This window comes from Alexandromys fortis, unplaced genomic scaffold, assembly GCF_014885135.2.
Source record: "Alexandromys fortis isolate MF-2015 unplaced genomic scaffold, M_Fortis_MF-2015_v1.1 scaffold_59, whole genome shotgun sequence".
Classification (NCBI taxonomy): Eukaryota; Metazoa; Chordata; class Mammalia; order Rodentia; family Cricetidae; genus Alexandromys; species Alexandromys fortis.
This window is the reverse complement of record NW_026067943.1, coordinates 571,211-591,618: the sequence shown is the minus strand read 5'-3', so window position 1 is coordinate 591,618 and position 20,408 is coordinate 571,211. Positions and strand designations below refer to the sequence as shown.

The following is a 20,408-nucleotide window of genomic DNA, read 5'->3' as shown; positions in this document are numbered from 1 at the left end:
ACACACACACACCACTCACACACAAATTTTGGGGTAAGTGTAAATTAACACTTAATTCAGTGACATTCAATTTTTAAGAGATAAATAAAATCATATCAGATTCCTAGTTTTTAAAATGCAATGAATATAAATAACATTGTGTGCTCCATTGTATACCAATTTCTTGTCATCCTAGGCTCAGGGAATATCAACAAAGAGAGGAAAGAAAGAATATGAGGTCAGGTGAATCAGGGAGGAGACTTGTCATAAATAAACTTCTGAATAGGACATGGTTATTGTACTGATAAGTTTAATGCAACTGACTAAACAAGCTAGTGAGAATTCCAGCATGGCAGGAGTGACAGAGGAATAGGAAAGTGTGAGGTCAGGACTGTGGCTCCAAGGAACCCTACTTGCAGGAAGAGAAAAGCTTCTTTGAAGGAACTAGGAATCATGGAATTTCAGTGTAAATGGTGAAATTCTGTCCTTCTTGTCTTGCACACTTCCACAACCATCCCCATTCTTCATTTTTTTCTTCCATACCTGGAAACAACACTGTCCTTCCTTACACATTTCAGTTCTTTAGGCAAACCCTTGCATCTATCAATATTTAAGTACTCAGTTGTCACCATTCCCTGTGGCTATTACTTCATGGAATAAAAACCCCAAAACTATAAGGAGGGCCTTTGCTGAAATAATCCTCCTAGGTGAGTTGGCAATAAAGCAAGGTGGGATTTTTCCCATTTTTCAGCTAGCAGGTTTTTAATATTTCCATATATGCTTTCTAATAATATTACTATAGTTTTTTTTCTAGTTTTTTTTGTGTTCAACTGTGAGACCTTTATTTGCTAAATAAGGAAAAATGAAATCAATGGAGACTTATGAATTCAATATTAGTCCTTACAGGCATTGCAAATCCATGCATACATACATATGAGAACATACATGCACATATGAACATGCACCAAAAACACATTTAATGAAACCTACATCAAACAATTTAGAGAACAATGAATCTAGGTTCCAGATCACTGTAGTTATAGTGTATGATAATCTATTACAATGTGCCATGATGTTTTAAGATCAGGAGACAGACCTGGGCTACCAGAATGATAGAATTAAAGGAGAATTCACTGGCAGTAAACAAAGTGGATTCCTAAACTTTAGTTAAGAATTCATTATTGGTTAGAACAAAGGCAAAAATCAATTTTCATGCTCCTAAAATAATATCATGCTGTGGCACCTTTCTGTCACCAGGTTCCCATGGTGAAGTTCTTAAATATCTCTAAGTGATTTGATGTGAGGGACATGAGGGAACTACGCAAGAAAACACAAATTCCTATTCTGGGACAATAGAATAAATTTACACTTTAAAAGTATTTTTGTGGTGTGAAAATGACCAGATTTTAACATGAAGAATGAAGAAATAATTTGAGCACATTTTTAGTTTACATGACAGTCGTGGTCCAGTTTTCCCTTCTGAGAAAGAATCAAAAGATTGAGAGCCAGACATCTCAAAACAAAGAAAGCTCTGGAATTCCAAAATTGTTTCATACAAACTATACACTCAGGTATCAGAGGCAAGTGGATCCCTGCCACATCAAAGCCACATCTACATAGTAAGTTCCTGTCCATAGGTGCCTTCTCAGAAGTTTAAACAGTAAAAATTCCTGTGATGATAAAAATAAAGGGCCACTTCAACATTAGTTTTATTTGCAGTGTGAAATACAATGACCAATCCTCAATGAGCTCAATTCATGAAACAAATCTTGTAAATAGCGAGTATAAATAACTCATTTCTTAATGCATAAAAATAAATAAAATGTGAAGTTCATCTGATACAGGTAGCAGTGTCTTTGCATGGGAATAATAGATTCAATAATGTGGACTATCCAGCTGTGGAGCAAGGTATAAATTCAAGTCATATACTATTAATACAAAATCTTACCACAGGGCTTTATTTAGGTACTGTTTTTAGTTTGTATGAAACAATTTTGGAATTCTAGTTTTGTTTTTAATTTAGAAAAAAGCTTCTAAATACAAGAAAAGTTGCATCATGGATATGAGTGGGGCCCTTATGATTCCATCCCCATCAGGGGAGTTGTTGCCACTGACAACTGCTAAGGGAGGTAAAGTCACTCTTCTTTATGGCTTGGAAGCTGATAGTTTGTGGTGTGGGAGAATTGTCTGTTTTCTGTCAATCATGTTTTAAATAAATGCTGATTGGCCAGGCAGGAAGTATAGGTGGAAAAACCAGACAAGAAGTTGAAATGATGCAATGAGAACAGGAGAATTCTGGGAAGGAGGAAGTTGATTCCTCCCACACTCCTGCCCAGACCACCAAAGCAGCAGGATGTGGTCTGCCCCACTGAAAATGGTACTGAGTCACATGACTAACATAGATCAGAATAATGGGTTAATATAAGTCATAAGAACTAATTAGAAGCCTGAGCTGATGGACCAATCAGCTTTATAACTTATAGAGATCTCAGTGTGATTTTCTTTTGGGGCTTGTTGGCTGTGCGGTACTGGGCAGGACAGAAACCCCAACAAGCCAGGATCTCATGTTACAAGTTTCTTTACACTGCATGGTTAGCTACACACCCATAGGAATATGGAAAACACTAACTGGATTTAGTGAACTACTGATAGATATAAATAAAAAGAGAAGATGAGTTTGGAAGGGAGATGGGACAAAGAGGACTGGGGGGGGCTGGGGAAAGATGGAGATAAGTAGATGTGGGTGTATATAACTTAGATACATTATACAAATGTATGGCATTTCAAAGAATAGACGGTTGTCCTTTTTTTTTTCATTCTTCATTTTCGGTTTTGTTTTACCTGTTTGTTAGCTAAAGAGAGATATAAAAAAGAGGTGGGGTTGGATGGATGGATGTGGAGATGCCCAGTGCCGAGGATTTGGATGGAAGTGGAAAGGGAAACCATGATCAGAAAACACTGAATGAAAAATATCTTCAATAAATTTTAATTAAAATAATTATATTGAAATTAAAATGTAAAAACATACATTGAGACCACCTCAGAGCAGTGGATCATTTGTAAATTGACTGTGCCATCTATAGCTGGCCACCATTTTAGGGTCTATGTGAAATATTCATTGACAGATGATGAATACAGCACCCAAGAAAAACACACTACTGACAAAATACACTGTGACACTCAAAGTGTTGAGAGAGGAATGTATACAAGTTTCATTATCATATATCAGCTTGTGTCAGATATCATTCAGGATCTTTGTATAGAACTAGGCATTGGTATCTGCTTCCAAAAGGAAATGGTGAAAAGCACCAATAATTTCTGTATGCACTAGCAATATGACATTGTGTGTGTGCATACATGTATATGTGTATATATGTATGTATATATATACACATATATACACATTATGTAGATACATGTATGCATATGTATATTTATACATAATTAAAAGTTACTCACATGTAGGCAGTAGATATTCATCAGAGTTTCTGTCATATTTCTTACAACTAAACCCTTTAAAGAAAATGCTACAACTGTTATAAAAGTAGCACAATATATGTAAGCTAAAAATACATACATCCAATATATAAACATGTCCCAATGCTGGAATGGAACCCAGAGCTTCACAAATACTAGGCAAGTGCTTAAGAGCTGAACTCCTTTATCACAAAGGGGCACTGTATTTTGTCGAATACTTTTTCAGCATCTAATGAGATGAGCATATGTTCTCTTTCTTTTACTTTATTTATATTGTGGATTACATTGATAGATTTTTGTATATTGAACTATCCACATCTCTAGGATTAAACAAACTTGATCATGTTGGATGATTTTTTTAAATGTGTTCTTTGATTTGGTTTGCCAAGTATTTTATTAAGTATTTTGCATCTATGTTCATGAGTGAGATTGGTCTGTAATTTTCTTTCTTGGTTGAGTTTTTGTGTGGTTTTGGTATCAGGGTAGCTGTAGCCTCATAAAAGAGTTTGGCAATGTTTCCTCTGTTTTTATTATGTAGAACACTTTGGGGAATATAGGTATTAACTATTCTTTGAAGTTCTGGTAAAATTCTGCACTGAAACCATCTGGCCCTAGGGCATTTTTTTTGGTTGGGAGGCTTTTGATGACAGCTTCTATCTCTTTTCAGGTTATAGGTCTGTTTAAATTGTCCACCTGGCCTTGATTTAATATTGGTATGTGGTACCTACCCAGAAAATTTTCCATATCTTTTATATTTTTCAATTTTGTGGAGTTCAGGATTTTGTAGCATGACCCAATGAGTCTCTGGATTTTTTTTTTGTTTCTTTTTTTATTTATTAAATATTTCTGTCTCTTCCCCACCTCCGCCTCCCCTTTCCCTCCCCCTCCCCCCATCAAGTCCCCCTCCCTCGTCAGCCCAAAGAGCAATCCGGGCTCTCCGTCCCGTGGGAAGTCCAAGGAAAACCCTCCTCCGTCCAGGTCTCGTAAGGTGAGCATCCAAACAGCTTAGGCTCCCACAAAGCCAATACATGCAATAGGATCAAAACCCCATTGCCATTGTTCTTGATGTCTCAGTAGTCCTCATTGTCCGCTATGTTCAGTGAGACCTGTTTTAACCCAGGCTTTTTCAGACCCAGGTCAGCTGGCCTTGGTGAGTTCCCGATAGAGCATCTCCATTGTCTCAGTGTGTGGGTGCACCCCTCGCGGTCCTGAGTTCCTTGCTCATGTTCGCTCTCCTTCTGCTCCTGATTTGGACCTTGAGATTTCAGTCCGGTTCTCCAATGTGGGTCTCTGTCTCTGTCTTCTTTCATCGCCTGATGAAGGTTAATATTCAGGAGGATGCCTATATGTTTTTCTTTGGGTTCTCCTTCTTATTTAGCTTCTCTAAGAACCCGAATTATAGGCTCAATGTCCTTTATTTATGGCTAGAAACCAAATATGAGTGAGTACATCCCATGTTCCTCTTTTTGGGTCTGGCTTACCTCACTCAGGATAGTGTTTTCTATTTCCATCCATTTGCCTGCAAACTTCAAGAAGTCCTTGATTTTTACTGCTGAGTAGTACTCTAATATGTATATATTCCATACTTTCTTCATCCATTCTTCAACTGAAGGGCATCTAGGTTGTTTCCAGGTTCTGGCTATTACAAACAATGCTGCTATGAACATAGTAGAGCATATATTTTTGTTGCATGATAAGGCCTCTCTTGGGTATATTCCCAAGAGTGGTATTGCTGGGTCCATGGGTAGGTTGATCCCAAATTTTCTGAGAAACCGCCACACTGCTTTCCAGAGTGGTTGTACAAGTTTGCATTCCCACCAGCAATGGATAAGTGTACCCCTTTCTCCACAACCTCTCCAGCATAGGCTATCATTGGTGTTTTTGATTTTAGCCATTCTGACATGTGTAAGATGGTATCTTAAAGTTGTCTTGATTTGCATTTCTCTGATCGCTAAAGAAGTTGAGGTTCTCATACTACATGGACATTTGTTTAACTATATTCATAGCAGCATTATTTGTAATAGCCAGAACCTTAAAGCAATCTAGATGTCCCTCAATCGAAGAATGGATAAAGAAAATATGGCACATTTACACTTTAGAGTACTACTTAGTCGCAAAAAAAAAAAAAATGACATCTTGAATTTTGTATGGATGGAACTAAAAAAAAAAGTCATCCTGAGTGAGGTAACCCAGCACCAGAAAGATGAGCATGCTGTGTAGTCACCCATAAGAGGATACCAGCTACAAAGCAAAGGATATTGAGCTTATAGCTCATGGTCCTAGAGAAGTTAAGTAACAAACTGAACCCTATGAAAACATATCTAAATCCACATGGAAAGGGAAAATAGACAAGATAGCCTAACAAAATTTGGAGCATGGGGGTGGGGGAGTAGGGAGGGAAGAAGGGGAAGATGAGAAGAGAAGGGAAAAGGAGATAAGAAGTTGAGGGAATGGGACAGTCAAGATCGAGGAAGGACAGATATGAGAGCAAGGAAAGATATTTTGATTGAAGGAGTCATTATGGGGCTAGCAAAAAATCTGGCTCTAGAGAAATTCCCAGAAATCCACACGATGACCCCAGCTATATGACCCTAAGCAATAGAGGAGAGAGTCCCCAGACTGGCCTTGCCCTGGTGTCAGACTGATGAATATCTTAAATATCAACATAGAACCTTTCCAGCAACTGATAGAAACAGAGGCAGAGACCTGTATCATAGCACTGAACTGAGCTCCAAAGTCCAGTTGAAGAGTAGGAGGAGTGAGAATATGAACAAAGAGGTCAAGACCGTGATGGGTTCACCCACTGGAATAGTTTACCTGAGCTAATGGGAGCTCACCAACACCAGGTGGACAGGGAAGGAAACAGCATAGGTCCAAACTAGTCCCCCTATATTTAGGTGACAGTTGCATAACTGGGGTAGACTGCCGGACCACCAGAAGAAGCACCAAGATATATCATTTCTGCTTATATTGGCATTTTTGGGACCGATTTTCTTTGGATGGAAACCTATCGCAGTCTAAATATAGGAGGGAGGGCCTTGGACCTTCCCTAAGGCAATGCGCCTTATCCTGTTAGAGGAGTGGTTGAGGGGAGTAGTTAGAGGAAGGAAGAAAGGGAAGGAGTAGAAACTGGGATTGGTATATAAATTTTTAAAAGATAGTTTGTTTTTTCTTTTAAAAATAATAAATAGGTAGATAGATAGATGGATGGATAGATAGATAGATAGATAGATAGATAGATAGATAGATAGATGGATGATAGATAGATAGATAGATAGATAGATAGATAGATAGATAGATAGATACATTTTTTTGGGGGTGGACTGAACTCCACCATAGCCACGATATGAAAATTTTAGTTACATCTAAAAAGACCACCGACATGTCACGGAAAGAGCATTTTAATAATGTTGTTCTGGCGCTTGAGCCTAACATATACCCTTTCTCCCACAAAATAAGAGTTCTATGATGAATCTAAAATGAATATTTCTTCTCACATGTAAATTGCTATCTTGTGATGTATACTTAATTTTTTCACGGTCATGGCAAAATCTTAACACCTTAGAGCAAAGACTGTGATGCTGTCTCAAGAAGATCCATGGAAACTGTGCTTCAATTAATACCAACTCTAAATCATTCTTGTAATGGTAAAGTACTATCTAATGGTGATGAAAATGAAGCACAAGGTAGTTACTTCACTCAACTAAGAGTAACAAATGAGAATAAATAGCAATAGGGCATGGGGTCAAACTCTTTCCAAGTAAACCCATGTGGTGTGTCTTCAGGACAGCTACTGTCACTGTTGGTGTCTTGACTATATTGGACTTGCTTGAGAGTACTAATACAGCCCACATAGGGCTTCGAGGAATTTCCCATAATCTCATGAAAGATTTAATAGCAGGGATCTATTGGCTAAAGTAAAAGAAAACAGATTGCTTTGTGTAAATCTTAAATAGTCTTCATTTACATGCATTAAGTTGTTCAAAATATAAAATAAATTATAAAGGCAATGAAGCCACTAAACAGATAGGTGGTAAGCAATGTTATTCAATGCTTCTTGGACTGGGCTGTCTAAATGACAGAACTGGCCAGTTGGCTAATTCCACTGCCTGTTTTCTTGTGTCTATTTTAGTGGTTTCTGCAGTTTCTGTGATATAGAGTTCAGACTTCCTCCATCTCACTTGTCCACTGCAGTTGAATAGCATTCTGGGAAGATCCCAAAAGCAGAAACCAAAATAACAATCTGTGCTAGCCTCTGAATATCAGAGCACCTAAGTTTAATGAAATCTGCCTTCCCTGAGTAGGCTCTACTCTCCCTTGACCTTAATGTTGGTAAGTGCTGTTGTAGCTAACTCACTTTCCCAATAAGATTCTTAACCTCAAGCCAAAGTGGAGGACATTTTGCTAGTCCTGTACTTCTCTAATGGTACTAGACATTTAAGTAATTACAACTCTGAAGTTTTTAGCTACAGATAACTGATCTGGTTATCAGTACAAGTGGTACTACATGCTTCTCTCTAGTGTATAAGGAAACTGTTATTCCAATATACTTTTTTTTTTGTTGAAATGTATCTCTTGCTAGCATTTATTCTGTCAAGCCTTCAGAAATTTAGAACTGGGACTTTCTCACAATGATTTTTTTGTAAATATTGAGAATAGGGACTTCAAGATCTTGAAGATTGCACACAGCCTCATTAGACAGAAAGAAGATCAAACACTTTTTTTTTTCTAAATGTATTGGCTTTGAAGTTACAACAAAAGTGTAAGCACTTTCTAAGAAAGTTAGACAGGGCTCTTCCTTCCCTCCTCAACTGACCAAGAAATTCTGCCACTTGACAGAATTCTCCATATTTGAGTCTCTGCTTCTCTATTTAAAACCAAGGATACTTTTTGTCCTCTGTGTTTTTCTCTCCATATAAAAGTCTCACATTCATTTCTTCCTCAGTACTCACATCAGCTGGTGATCAGAGGCAAGCAGGCAGGAGAGGATGACTTCCCATTACCTTCAGATCTTTTCAGACCCCACCCCCCACTACCACCACATAGCTTTCAGGTGCTGTGAAGTGCGTGAGATGGGGTTGCTGAGATATGTGTGCCCACTGTTTCTTTCATGTCACAGTAGGAGTGTGGCATCATCTATTTCCAGACCCTGTGCTAACAGTGACAGTCTGACTATTTGGAGGAGCTCATCCTTAGCAATTAGAATGATTTATATCTAGGATTTTTCTAAACAAATAGATATGAATTTTCTCAATAAATACTGATGCCTTCAAAATTCAGAGGAGCTATATGCTGTTTAGGTGGCTTACTTATGGAGTTAGGGCAAGAACCTGAAGCTTAGGCCTCAAATATCTGCACATTTCAGAAATGGTAAACCTGCTACATGTAAGAGATCTTGAATTGCATTCATTAGGAGTCTTAATGTTTTCTTTCTTTTTTTTTTTTTTTTTTTTTTTGGTTTTTCAAAACAGGGTTTCTCTGTAACTTTGGTGCCCATCCCGGAACTAGCTCTTGTAGACCAGGCTGACCTCGAACTCCCAGAGATCTGCCTGCCTCTGCCTCCCGAGTGCTGGGATTAATGGTGTGCGCCACCACCGCCCGGCCTGAGTCTTCCTGCTTTCAAGGCACAGTTTTTCTCTAACAACAATGAGCATTTCAATCACTGTCAGTATTGTCTGGGTTTTAATCAAGCTTCCCTTTTCCTAGATTATCCTCCATTGCTTTCCTTTGGACAGCATTTTCTGTCCAATTTCTACTTTAATTTTGGGGTTAGACAAGTATCTACCTTTGCCTAGCCACCTGTGTTGGAACATCCCTCAGTTTGTGTTAATTGCTTTTTTTATACATTTTCTTTGAAAGCCAAGAATAGCTTTGTCATGAATATAATTCATAAGCAGTGCTTGCTACAATGAACGTATTTGGATATATACTGTGAGATCACAATACATCTGGTGTAGCTTCCTGTTCCAGGACTGTCTTTTCAGGAAATTATTTTGCCACAAGATAGTACTTGTCACTTTAAAAAAATAGAATTAGAAATAATCTCACTGCATCATTTATAATCTTGTGTTCATAAGGATATTGATAACATGTTAAAAATGGTCTAGGTCCCAAAACATTTCTCAGAGGGCAAGAGTGCTTGCCATGTAGCCTGGCTACCTGGGTTAGGTCCCTGGAACTCATGGTGAAAGGAGAGAACTGACTGCTGAAAATTACCCCTCTGCAGCAAATAAAAAAATAATAAAATAGAAATTTAAAAGATCCTATTTTGTACTGAGCACTATTATGAATAAACAATATTGCAAGTCGGATGCAGTGTGACTTGTCCTCTATAAACTTGCCTCTAACAAGAGAGGAATGTTATGGAACTAGGAAAGAAGAAAGACAAGCAAAATTCTGTGAGAGTAGTACACATGGGATATTAAGAAACCCAAAAGAGAGGCAACCCCTCATCACCTGTGTTAATGAAGGTTGGAGACAAACAAATATGAACATGCCTAAATTAAGTAAAGACATTATTTAAACAATGTTGGCCAATTCATTCAGCCAGTGGAGAGACTAGAGAACCCAAATCATAGTGTGGAAGTGTGGTTAGACAAGGAGAGAAGTCAGGCTGCCAGAATCAGAGTCTTCAGCAGGCTGCCTCAATGCTACTATCGGCTCTGTTGGACATAAAAATTCAGAGGTTAAATAACTACAGCCAACTGATGCTGGATTCCATGTCTGCTGGTAGAAATGGATACTGCTGCTGTGGTCAGTGCTGGTGTCAAAATAATGGGCTTCCTGTTATTTTTGTTAGCTGTTTTCATGACTTGTTTATAATAGTTATACCCAATTAGCAGAGCATACTACCGTGAAGCTAGCAACATGAATATTGGGTGTTGTTAGCTTTATCATGATGCACATGCAAACTCCCTTCTGAGAACTTCTGAGGTAATTTTCTATTAGCATACCCACATAAACTGGAACATGGTATATTGTTAAAGAGACAAATACATACATTGCTGTCTACAACAGGATGCTTAGGCTGAGCAGGTAGCTTAGGAGGTGTATGTTGTACAAGAGTGTGTACTGTACAAGTCTGAGGATCCAAGTTCAAATTCCCTTTTCACACATAAAAAAGCAAGAATCTTTGTATCTTAGTCCTACCACCTAGAATTAATTTGTTGTTATTGTTTTTTCTACAATAGTGTATGCAAAAAGCTTACCATATTTTAAATAATAAACATATTTTAAATAATAAAAGAAATTACCTACCTTGTGAGGCATTTAGTGATTCTATATTAAATGTAGATATTAGGAAAAGTATTGTGGTACAAACTTTTAATTCCAGCACTCTGGAAACAAACTCTATGAGTTTGAGAATGGCCTGATCATCATAAGATATTTAAGACCAGCCAGGGCTATATAGAAGACTCTGTCTAAATAAAATATAAAATGTAGATATTAAATATTTAAGACTAAACGATTCACAATTATGACTTTTGTAACATATTTACACCATAGCATTTAGTTTTTAATGGAAATGTCAATAAATAGCCTACAACAAGCCAGAACAAACAGATTTAGGTATAAATTTAGGGGATATAGAAGAAAAAATGCAACTTAGTGATTCCTTTGTTTTTCCCCTAAAAGCAAGATGAAGAAGTGTAATCCTCCCATCTCTTCCTAGTAAGTACTGGTTGCATAACTTCTGCATCCTAGCACCTGAGCTAGATGACAGGAGCACACACTTGATTTGGCCTTGTTGATCTGAAATGCAGGTTATGAGACCAAGTGCTGCATCCAGGGCAGAAAGAGGTAGGCAGTGCTATAAATTCCCATGATGAGGGTAAGAGTGAGAACGCTCTGATGTAAAGTGATTGCTGTACAAGCTCCTGTTTTCCCAACACTCCCTCTCAAGTTCATTGCCTCTTTTTCAATGATTATATATATATATATATATATATGTGTGTGTGTGTGTGTGTGTGTGTGTGTGTGTGTGTGTGTGCATAGATATGTGAAACATGACTGGCTGTGTGTTCTTAGTGTTGCTGTTTTGTAACTTAGACTTCAGAGGTGAACACTTTGTACTGGATTACAATTAGGAGGCACCTCCCTGGGGAAAGTAGTTGTCCTCTTTCAGCAATCAGCAGTTGTCTATAGTTCTTGCTTTAGTGGTCAGGCCACAAGAAAATTCTCCCTTCCATATAAAAATACTTAGCTTTGGTTAGAAAATAATTATTATAATAACAAATAAAGCAACAGTTTCCAGAAAATACTACGACAAATCAAAAGGGTAGTCCAAGCATTTTGTTTTAGGTTTTAAAAAGCAGACAAATAGGTTAAAACTGTGTCATTAACAACATGTTAACGCTAGTGTGCTATGTGAAAATAATATCATAAAGAAGATATATTTGAATTCTTCAAGAAACTGCATAAAAAGTTGTTAATGTTTGATGTAATCAATTTTCTTGCAGTCCTCCAATCAAATGTGTGCCACAGGCGGATCTCTGTGAGTTCGAGGCCAGCCTGGACTACAAGAGCTAGTTCCAGGACAGGAATCAAAAGCTACGGAGAAACCCTGTCTCGAAAATCAAAAAAAACAAAAAACAAAAAACAAAAAACTAATGTGTGCCACAAGATCTGGTACTGACTAGTGTTGCATGTTATAATAAATGTTAACTTTGGCTTTCACTTAAGAAATAGAATCTTTAGCTGAAACTTAGGCCATTTAGGATATCACATTGGCCTGGATTGTTTTTTGTTTGTTTGTTTTAGTTTTTTTTCATAATAGAAACAAATTTTATTTTGTTTCCTGAAAAATTAGGGGAAAAACAGCTTTGGTTGGTGTTGCATGAATATCCATTGCAGCGCCACTTATGCAAACGTGGCTCTTTGATAGGAATGACATTATTGGAGAAAATCCTGTTAAAGTCTTCTTTAAAATCCCAGTATGGTGTAGTGTCTGCACTCAGGTAAGTCTCCCAGAACCAAGTCCAAGAGGAAGGTTGTTGCCAGAAGGAAAGATGCCTAGTCTTCCATGTGAAAAAGTACCTGTTGACAATTGAAAATTGGGTTCGTACTTGGTAACACTGGCCTCTCTTCCAAAAGACCTGTGTTTGATTTCCAGCATCTACACAGCAACTTATGACTGTCTGTAGCTCTAGTCTGAGGGGCTCTGATACCATCTTGTAGCCTCCTAGGGAATCAGACATGTATGTTGTGCATACATGCACACCGGCAAAAGCTCCATACATATATAAATAAATAGTTTAAAGGACCGTGTTTAAGTGTGGATTTTCCCCTCTGATGAAAGTATCTTCATGTTTACCTGGCAGTGATACCAAAGAGCTCAACCCTGTTTGTCACTATGAGCACTTGGGACATGCTTCCCTCTAGAGTAGCCTCTGCCTTAGGCTTAAGGATCTCTTAAGCTTTGTGGTGAAAGCATTCTAAAAAAATATACATACATGAATAGTAATTCTCAGAATCAAACTGCTTAAAAGCAATGGAAGTTAAATCTTTGAGACTGAAACCCATACATATAAAATATATCCAATAGTCTGTATGTGTGTGTGTGTGTGAGAGAGAGAGAGAGAGACAGAGAGACAGAGAGAGACAGAGAGAGACAGAGAGAGACAGAGAGACAGAGAGAGAGAGACAGAGAGAGAGAGAGAGAGAGAGAGAGAGAGAGAGAGAGAGAGAGAGATTCTAGCTCATTTCTCTTTCTCTTACTTACATGGTGACAACCTACTGAGAAAAATAACTCGACTACCAAAATAATTTACAATTATGTCTGAAAGCAGACTATCTATTTCAGTCATTTTCAAACTTTTTAAGTTTAAATAATAAATATTTATAGGGTCTTAGAGTGGTGCACTAATAGCCAGGTGTGTCTGGGTATTAACTGCTCCCCAGTACAGCATCTCATTCATTATACCACTGCAATGAAGCAACCTTCATAAATCCCATTCCCTCTGTGTGGAATCTGAGAACTGGAGTGGTAAATCATGTATCAGATGTTTACAGTACAGAAGTAAGAGAGTCCATCACTCAAATCTAGGTCATTCTGACACTATATAAGTGGATTGCTTATTTCTGTGACACAACACTTCACTTGTATGTGAGGAATGTGAACATCCCAGGTTATTGTAAAAACTGGGCAGGTGCGGTGGTTTCATGTAATCACAGCATTTATAAGATAGGAAAAGAAATCTTTAAGGATAGTTGGCTAACTAGACTTTCAGGGACTGCCAAGCTCTGCGTTCAGCAAGAGATCTTTCCTCTTTCCTTGATGAATAAAGTACAAAGTGATCAAGGGAGGAGCTTGATGTCAACTTACACACACACACACACACACACACACACACACACAGAAAGTGGAACAGAGAGACAGAGAGACACTTCCACATTTGTGCTTACATCTGGAACTCTACATACAGGCTTGCACACCACATATAAGTGAATTTATATACATACAAAGAAATAAAGGAATCCCACAGCAATTAAATGAACTTTTAACCTCATGTTTCCTCTAAGTCACAGTGGATGAGCTCAGTCCATACCATGTAAACTGTAAATTCTCCCTGTCTCTTCTTTCTCCTTGTTTATCAGAGAAGAAGGGTATCTATGAAGCACATACCAAACTTACTGTTATTAATTACACCTGGAACATAGGACAGATGGCTTATAACCATGCTCTGAATACCACAGTACTTAGAACTAATCATGACATGTCACCAACTCTCCCATGTTTCCCTCTCTGCCTGCAGCAGCAGGTAGCTATTTTTTAAATCTCATCCCCAAGGAGCATTTTCTCAGGTTGAAATATTTTATTTGAAATGACTGTCCCTGACACGATCTTGTTTTTGAGCTGAGCACTTCAATATATTGCTAGTTAAATGCATAGTCTGGAACATGCATACAATATTACAAGTCATTCCTCTTTGCATTATACTAAGGAACTCTAATACCATATCTAATGCTTCCAAGAAATGACACCACAAATTGCAACCATATAACTGTCTCCCTGAAACCTCTCTATAGAACACAGTATTTTATAATGTCCTAGAATCAGCATTTATCTTGATCCCAATGCAAGAAAAGTATATTTTTACTGAAAATTCAACATAATAGTGACCAGGAAAACACTGAGATTTTGTGGGAGAATAGTGAGCATTTTTTTTTCTTGTCCAATACAAAATTTAGTGTTAAAATTGGGATCATTTTTAGTAATTAAACATTTCAGGATGTTGGATGGGTTTTATTTCTGAGCTACTGTTTTACATGCAATTTCTCTTGACCTTGCCTAACTTACTGATTTCCATTAAGATATTTCAGACATTTCTCTATGTCAACCTTATTTTGATCAAAGCAAGATTGGAAGAGACAGAGAAAGGAATAAAAATAGTTATTACAGTGATTAGGTATCTCTTTGGGGACTCATGAAATCTACTCCTAATGAATTCTGCATATCACAGCCTGTCACAAGGACAGAGTTAAAATTTCATGCCAGATCAGAAGGTTTCTTACTGAATTATGGTAGATATTTTCTATTAGGACCACAGCAGTTACAGCTGTTGAATGAGAGACACATGTCCTCCAGTGAGAGTCCCAAAGATGTGTTCAGAGTCATAGGATGATCAACTAGAAACACCAGGCAAATCCAAAACAACAAAGGGGGGTTTACATATCCATTTGAACATAGAACTGATAATTAAGATGACTGTTGTTGGTGATTTATGACTATCTCAGTCAGAAGGCAGAAAGTAAGAAAAACCCAGATGGCCAGTGACACTTAAAATTGCATCAAGTGTTTGTGCTGTGAGTTGCAAATAAGAGATTCTCAAAGAAACTTCTCTCTGCAGTCATGTGCTGGTTTATCAGCCACATTCACTAAATATATCTATAGTGAAGGGTGTTGTTCAAGTCCCTGTCATCAAGATGAATGACGACTTTCCTCTTAAAATGGACCTTATGCTCATTCACTGCCAGCTAACTACACTGGCCAGTTACCATTTTGATTATTGAATAAAATTCTCATAAACAAAACTGATTATTTTGCCTAAGCATAACTTCATAGAACCAGGCAGGGTGTGGGCAACTAAAATTCTAGCACCTAGAAGACAGAAATAGGAAAGTCAAAAGTTCATTGTTAACTAAATGGTGAGTTCAAGGATAGCCTAGGTTACAAGAGACCCCCATCAAAAGGATATCATAAAAAGAAGCATAAAGCAATTCTCAAATTCATTATATACATAAAATGTAAGACAGCTGGCAAAGCACCAAAGCCCTTTGACTCTAATTTGAGCTGAATTAATAAGTTTAAGTAAACCTATTCTTAGTAAGTGCTGATAAATAGACTTGACTTCCTGAAAACAATCTCAAGTTCAAGCTCTATTTGCCTAAATACATTCTACCTCCTGGATAGTTTTGCTTGTTTTGTCTAAGTCATTCAGAGGCACCAGACACTCTTACAAAATCAGGGTGGCCCTGTGGCGGTGTTCATATAATTTTAAACAGTTCTCCCCACTTAGGAGAGAGACCAAGTGGAAATTGAATCGTGTATGGACACAGACAGTCACATTTTCTCACTAACTATAAAGAGATTGGAGGTCAGTTCTGTATCTCTTAGGCAGGAGCTAAGTTTCCATTGTAGTGTTCATTCTGATCACGTAGCCTGTTGATATCAAGGCGCTGCAGTTCCACACCTTTGAAAACCTCCTTAACAATAACAATATAGTATAGTTGAAAGCCTCAAAGTCGCAATTGCAGGACTCAGGGGATGTGAGATCAAGGGCATGGTCATTAAGATGTGTACCATTTACTTAAAAATAGCTCAAGAAAACACTGCAAGAGACAGATGATTGAAGAGTGTGAGTTTGGCAATGCAATCACGTCCTACCTGCCTCTTTGGAAATCTGTGTGAAGGACTCCACACCTTTCTCTCCATAGCTTCCTTCAGATGCAAGAGTAGACACATAATTCCAGCCCAAAGCCTTTACAATGTCAACCATGGCCTGAGCTTGAAAGGAATCAGGTGGGACCACTCGAGAGAAGAAGTCATAGCGCCGATCGTCGCTGAGCTCAGGAGCCGTGGACGCGTAACTAATCTGAGGGATCTGAAATGACAAGAAAATACCATGTGAGAACACACCAGGAGGATGTACAGACTCATGCACACTTAGGACAAGCCACTCAGAAGACTGGACTTGAACAGTGTACTTCTGGATGAATATTCTTTCCAGTTATCATTTTACAAGTCCATACCACCTAGAGGCACCCAGACCCTTCTTAAAAGTAAAAGGCATTTTCTTTTGTGTCTTCCTGTTCTGCATTCCCTCCTTAAGAAAAGGAAGTGAGGATAGCAGAGTATCAGTATGGTAACCATCGTGGAGAGTCAAAAGCAGTGGCTTCATGCATCTACTAAATATTGTAACAGGTACAAAACCAAAAGCAGCCCAACTGCCTTGTATCTAGAGGCCAGTGTAGTCAACAGAGGCTGTCGTTCCTCATGAATATCATGATACATTAGCACAGAGTCTTGAGGACTTGTAAGAGTATATCAACATGAGTTCTATGTGGTGATTCATTCCCTCAAATAACATTAAATAATATGTCTTAGTAGTGCTCTCAGCCCAGGTAAAGGCATTCTCTGGTACAAACACTTCACTCTGGTACAGTGGTTCTCAAATAGTGGGTTGAGACCCTATTTGGATGTCACATATCACATATCCTCCGTACCAGATATTTACATTACAATTTATAACAGTAATGAAATTAAAGTTATGAAGTATCAATGAAATAATTTTATGATTGGGATTCAGCAGAACATAAGGAACCATATTAAAAAACCAAGGTATTAGGAAGGTTGAAAACTCCTACTCTAGAGGTTCTCACACTTGGAAGGTCATCTCCAAAGCTTCACACATTCTTTTTGAGTGCTAGGAGGCAACTGGCATTCCTGTTGTACGCAACTCACAAGGATTTGCTTATTTTCCCATTAGTGCAATATCAGTTCCTCTTACATGACAGAAATCTATTTAGTTGTTATATTGTTATATAGTGCTTGTACCTATGAACACCAAACTAGGGAACCACAAGCAGAATTAGATATCAAATTCTCCTCTTCTCTTAGAGGGTGTGGAATTAATTTTGGGAACTATTTTAAATTTAATTACTTGGTGACTTTGATGCATTGATTTTAAGTTAAATCAAAACCTAAAAAGAGAGGATGTGTAACATATATAGTGTATTCTAGTGTTTAAGTCTGACTAGTACATAAACATATGAACATGCACACACACGCATACACACACACATCTCAAATACCCTAAGAAATACCCTAAGGGAAGTTAAAATGTCACTATTGAAAACAAACATGGCTTGGGACTTGGCATGAGGGGAGTTCCCTGTGGTAGTTACCTCTACAATGTATTCTACCCCTCCTCCAATGTAACCAACTTGTTCTCTCTTCTAATTTCTAGAAGATTGTAATCTATAATTAGCAGTACAAGTAATTATGTGCAAGAATAATAAACTGAAAATATTGACATGAAAATTCTCCCTTTATTATATTTTCTCAGGTATCTAAATAAAATTTTGATCTTTGCTTGAACTGATCCAATAACTCATCTTTTTTGCCACAAACATGCCAAAGACAAATGCACTTTGACTTTCTAAGTTTAGAAAATTCTATTCAGTATTAGCTGTTTCTGTTTTTCCAAGTTATTTTCTTCTTTTGAAGCATGGCTATTACTGCTATAAAGATCACTTCTTACCCCACCTTTAAGGTTCAACATTAGCCTCATACAGACCGAGAAAGGTCAGATTTGCCCTGCTCCCCAACCCGTGCTTCTGGTTGGCCCCAGCATTGATGAGAAAGCTCTCTGCCTTGAACTTAAAGCACAAACCAATGTTAGGCATCCCCATTCTCCTGCTGAGGTCTTTACCTGAGTAACTAACTCAATTGCAGGGCTATCGAGGGGCACTGGGAGTAAAATGAAAGATCAGCAAGTGCTGGGATCAGAGCTGGAATCACTTGTTAGCTAGCACTTCTATGGCAGTGAATCAGTTGTATCATCAACTGTTCCCACAAGGCAAAAATGGGCATTGTTCATCGTGATACCAACGCAGAGTGGGTAGTCCGTACCCTGGGGGATAATTATGAGAGTACAGGGGAGTATATTTCAGTAACTAAGATTATCCATTCTCCATATTTAACTTTTTTGGTTTTGGGAGTGTGATATGTCCCATACAGACTCATGTATTTTCACTACTTGGTCTCTAGTTGATGAAACTCTTTGGGATGGTTCTGGGACGTTTAGGACACTGATCCTTGAGAGAAGAAGTCCACCACTGAAGGTGGGCTTTGAAGACTTGCCCCACAACCTGTTTTCTTTCTTTTCTGACTGCATGAGTGCCTGACAGGCCACTTGGCTTTTCCACCATGGTGGATTCTATTCCCCTCTGGAACTCCATTCCCAAATTAAACTTTATTCTCCAAAGTTCCTTTTTATCAGAGTACACTATCAAAGGAACAGAAAAGTAATTAATATAATTTCCAAAATTCTCTACAGCTCAGGTTAGCCTTCTCATCTGTGTACTAAGGCAAGGTAATACTTTTACATTTATTACAATAATGACTGCTTTAGAAATAACATCTATTATATTCTGAACACTTTATAGCATACACAACATGTTCTATGAGTTTCATAGGGAATCCATCATCTGGTCACCAGGAATTATTCTTCAGTGTACTACATCATCATATACTAGATTATGCTCCATGGTACTATATTTTTATTAGCTTTTTTTATAGAAGGAGCAGGCCCTGAGCCACAGAGTTCAACCATGAACTCACAGTACAGAGCTTTAAAATTAATAATCTCGCTCAAGCTTGAAAATGGACTATGAAAACAACTGAACTTTTAATTAAGCTAATTTACAAACTAAAATATTTAGTAATATGCATAAAAGGAAAGCCAGTGGATTATTAGAGTCTAAGAAGTGGGTTTCTGCTCACAGCATTAAGTATATCATCACTGAAAGTCAATTTATGACTCATTCTGAGACAACTGTTCAATCAATTTGTTTAAACACCTTGGTGAATCTCATACAAATACGTTAGCAGTTTGGGCTATGTGTGTGTTTATAGTTTGGAGGCTTTAACTATTAGAGAAAGAAAATCATCATTGATAGTGCTTCAGGTAGAAACATGGGGGAGAGAGGAGTGGAATTTGATAGAGTTTTCCTTACAAGAAATGAAAAGGTACAAAGCAAAGCATGTCAAGCTTTTCACTTGATGAAATGAAGGAGCCTTGTGATGATGCACAGATGTTGTCCCTTCCCAAATCCTCCCTAGCTCAGAAAGTGTGATAATAAATATATAGTCTACTACTACTCAAATTTTCATTTACATCCTGGAGAGAAACATCAGAGTTATAGAATAATACCACAGAAAATCACCTTCTAAACTATGCACCAATTACAGCTATAAAAATCTTGGCAAAATAGATTCATTTCTTCACTATCAACTATCTTTTGACAATGATTGCTATTTGAGGTCTATCCCTTTCAGGATACATAAAAAAGAGTCCCCAGTCTAAGACCCAAATTTCTATTCAGGACCACGCACACCTCCTCTTCAATATTTTACTTACATCAACACCTAGCATATAATGATCCTAGAATAAGGTATTAAAGATCAAATGGGCCTACTTTAAGCTCCTACTCTAAGGCTACCCACCCAGAGCAGTGAGCCTCAAGGTCCCCAGTAAAAGAGCCTGGGCACCCTCAGCCTGGGCTCCAGGGGCTCCTGTGCTCTCCTGGATCCTGCACTGCCTGCCCCGTCCTTCCTTCTGTCCCTGGATCACTGGGCTACCAGGCGGCCCTGTTTAGGTACTGAAGAGTTCCATCTGGACGGGTGAGTGTGTGCTATCCAGGGGCGATAGTCCCGGAAGAGAGCACAA

At 38.0% G+C, this 20,408-nt stretch overlaps 1 protein-coding gene across 5 annotated transcripts in view; it reads right to left on the bottom strand.

Annotated features, from left to right (window-relative positions):
- Grm7 (glutamate metabotropic receptor 7) overlaps positions 1-20,408 on the bottom strand; it is a 901,797-nt gene that overhangs the window by 583,774 nt on the left and 297,615 nt on the right. For all 5 annotated transcript variants that reach the window (XM_050148613.1, XM_050148616.1, XM_050148612.1 and 2 more), the window contains exon 2: positions 16,343-16,559. In XM_050148613.1, coding sequence (XP_050004570.1) covers positions 16,343-16,559 — 217 coding nt within the window. The remainder of the gene's footprint in view (positions 1-16,342; positions 16,560-20,408) is intronic.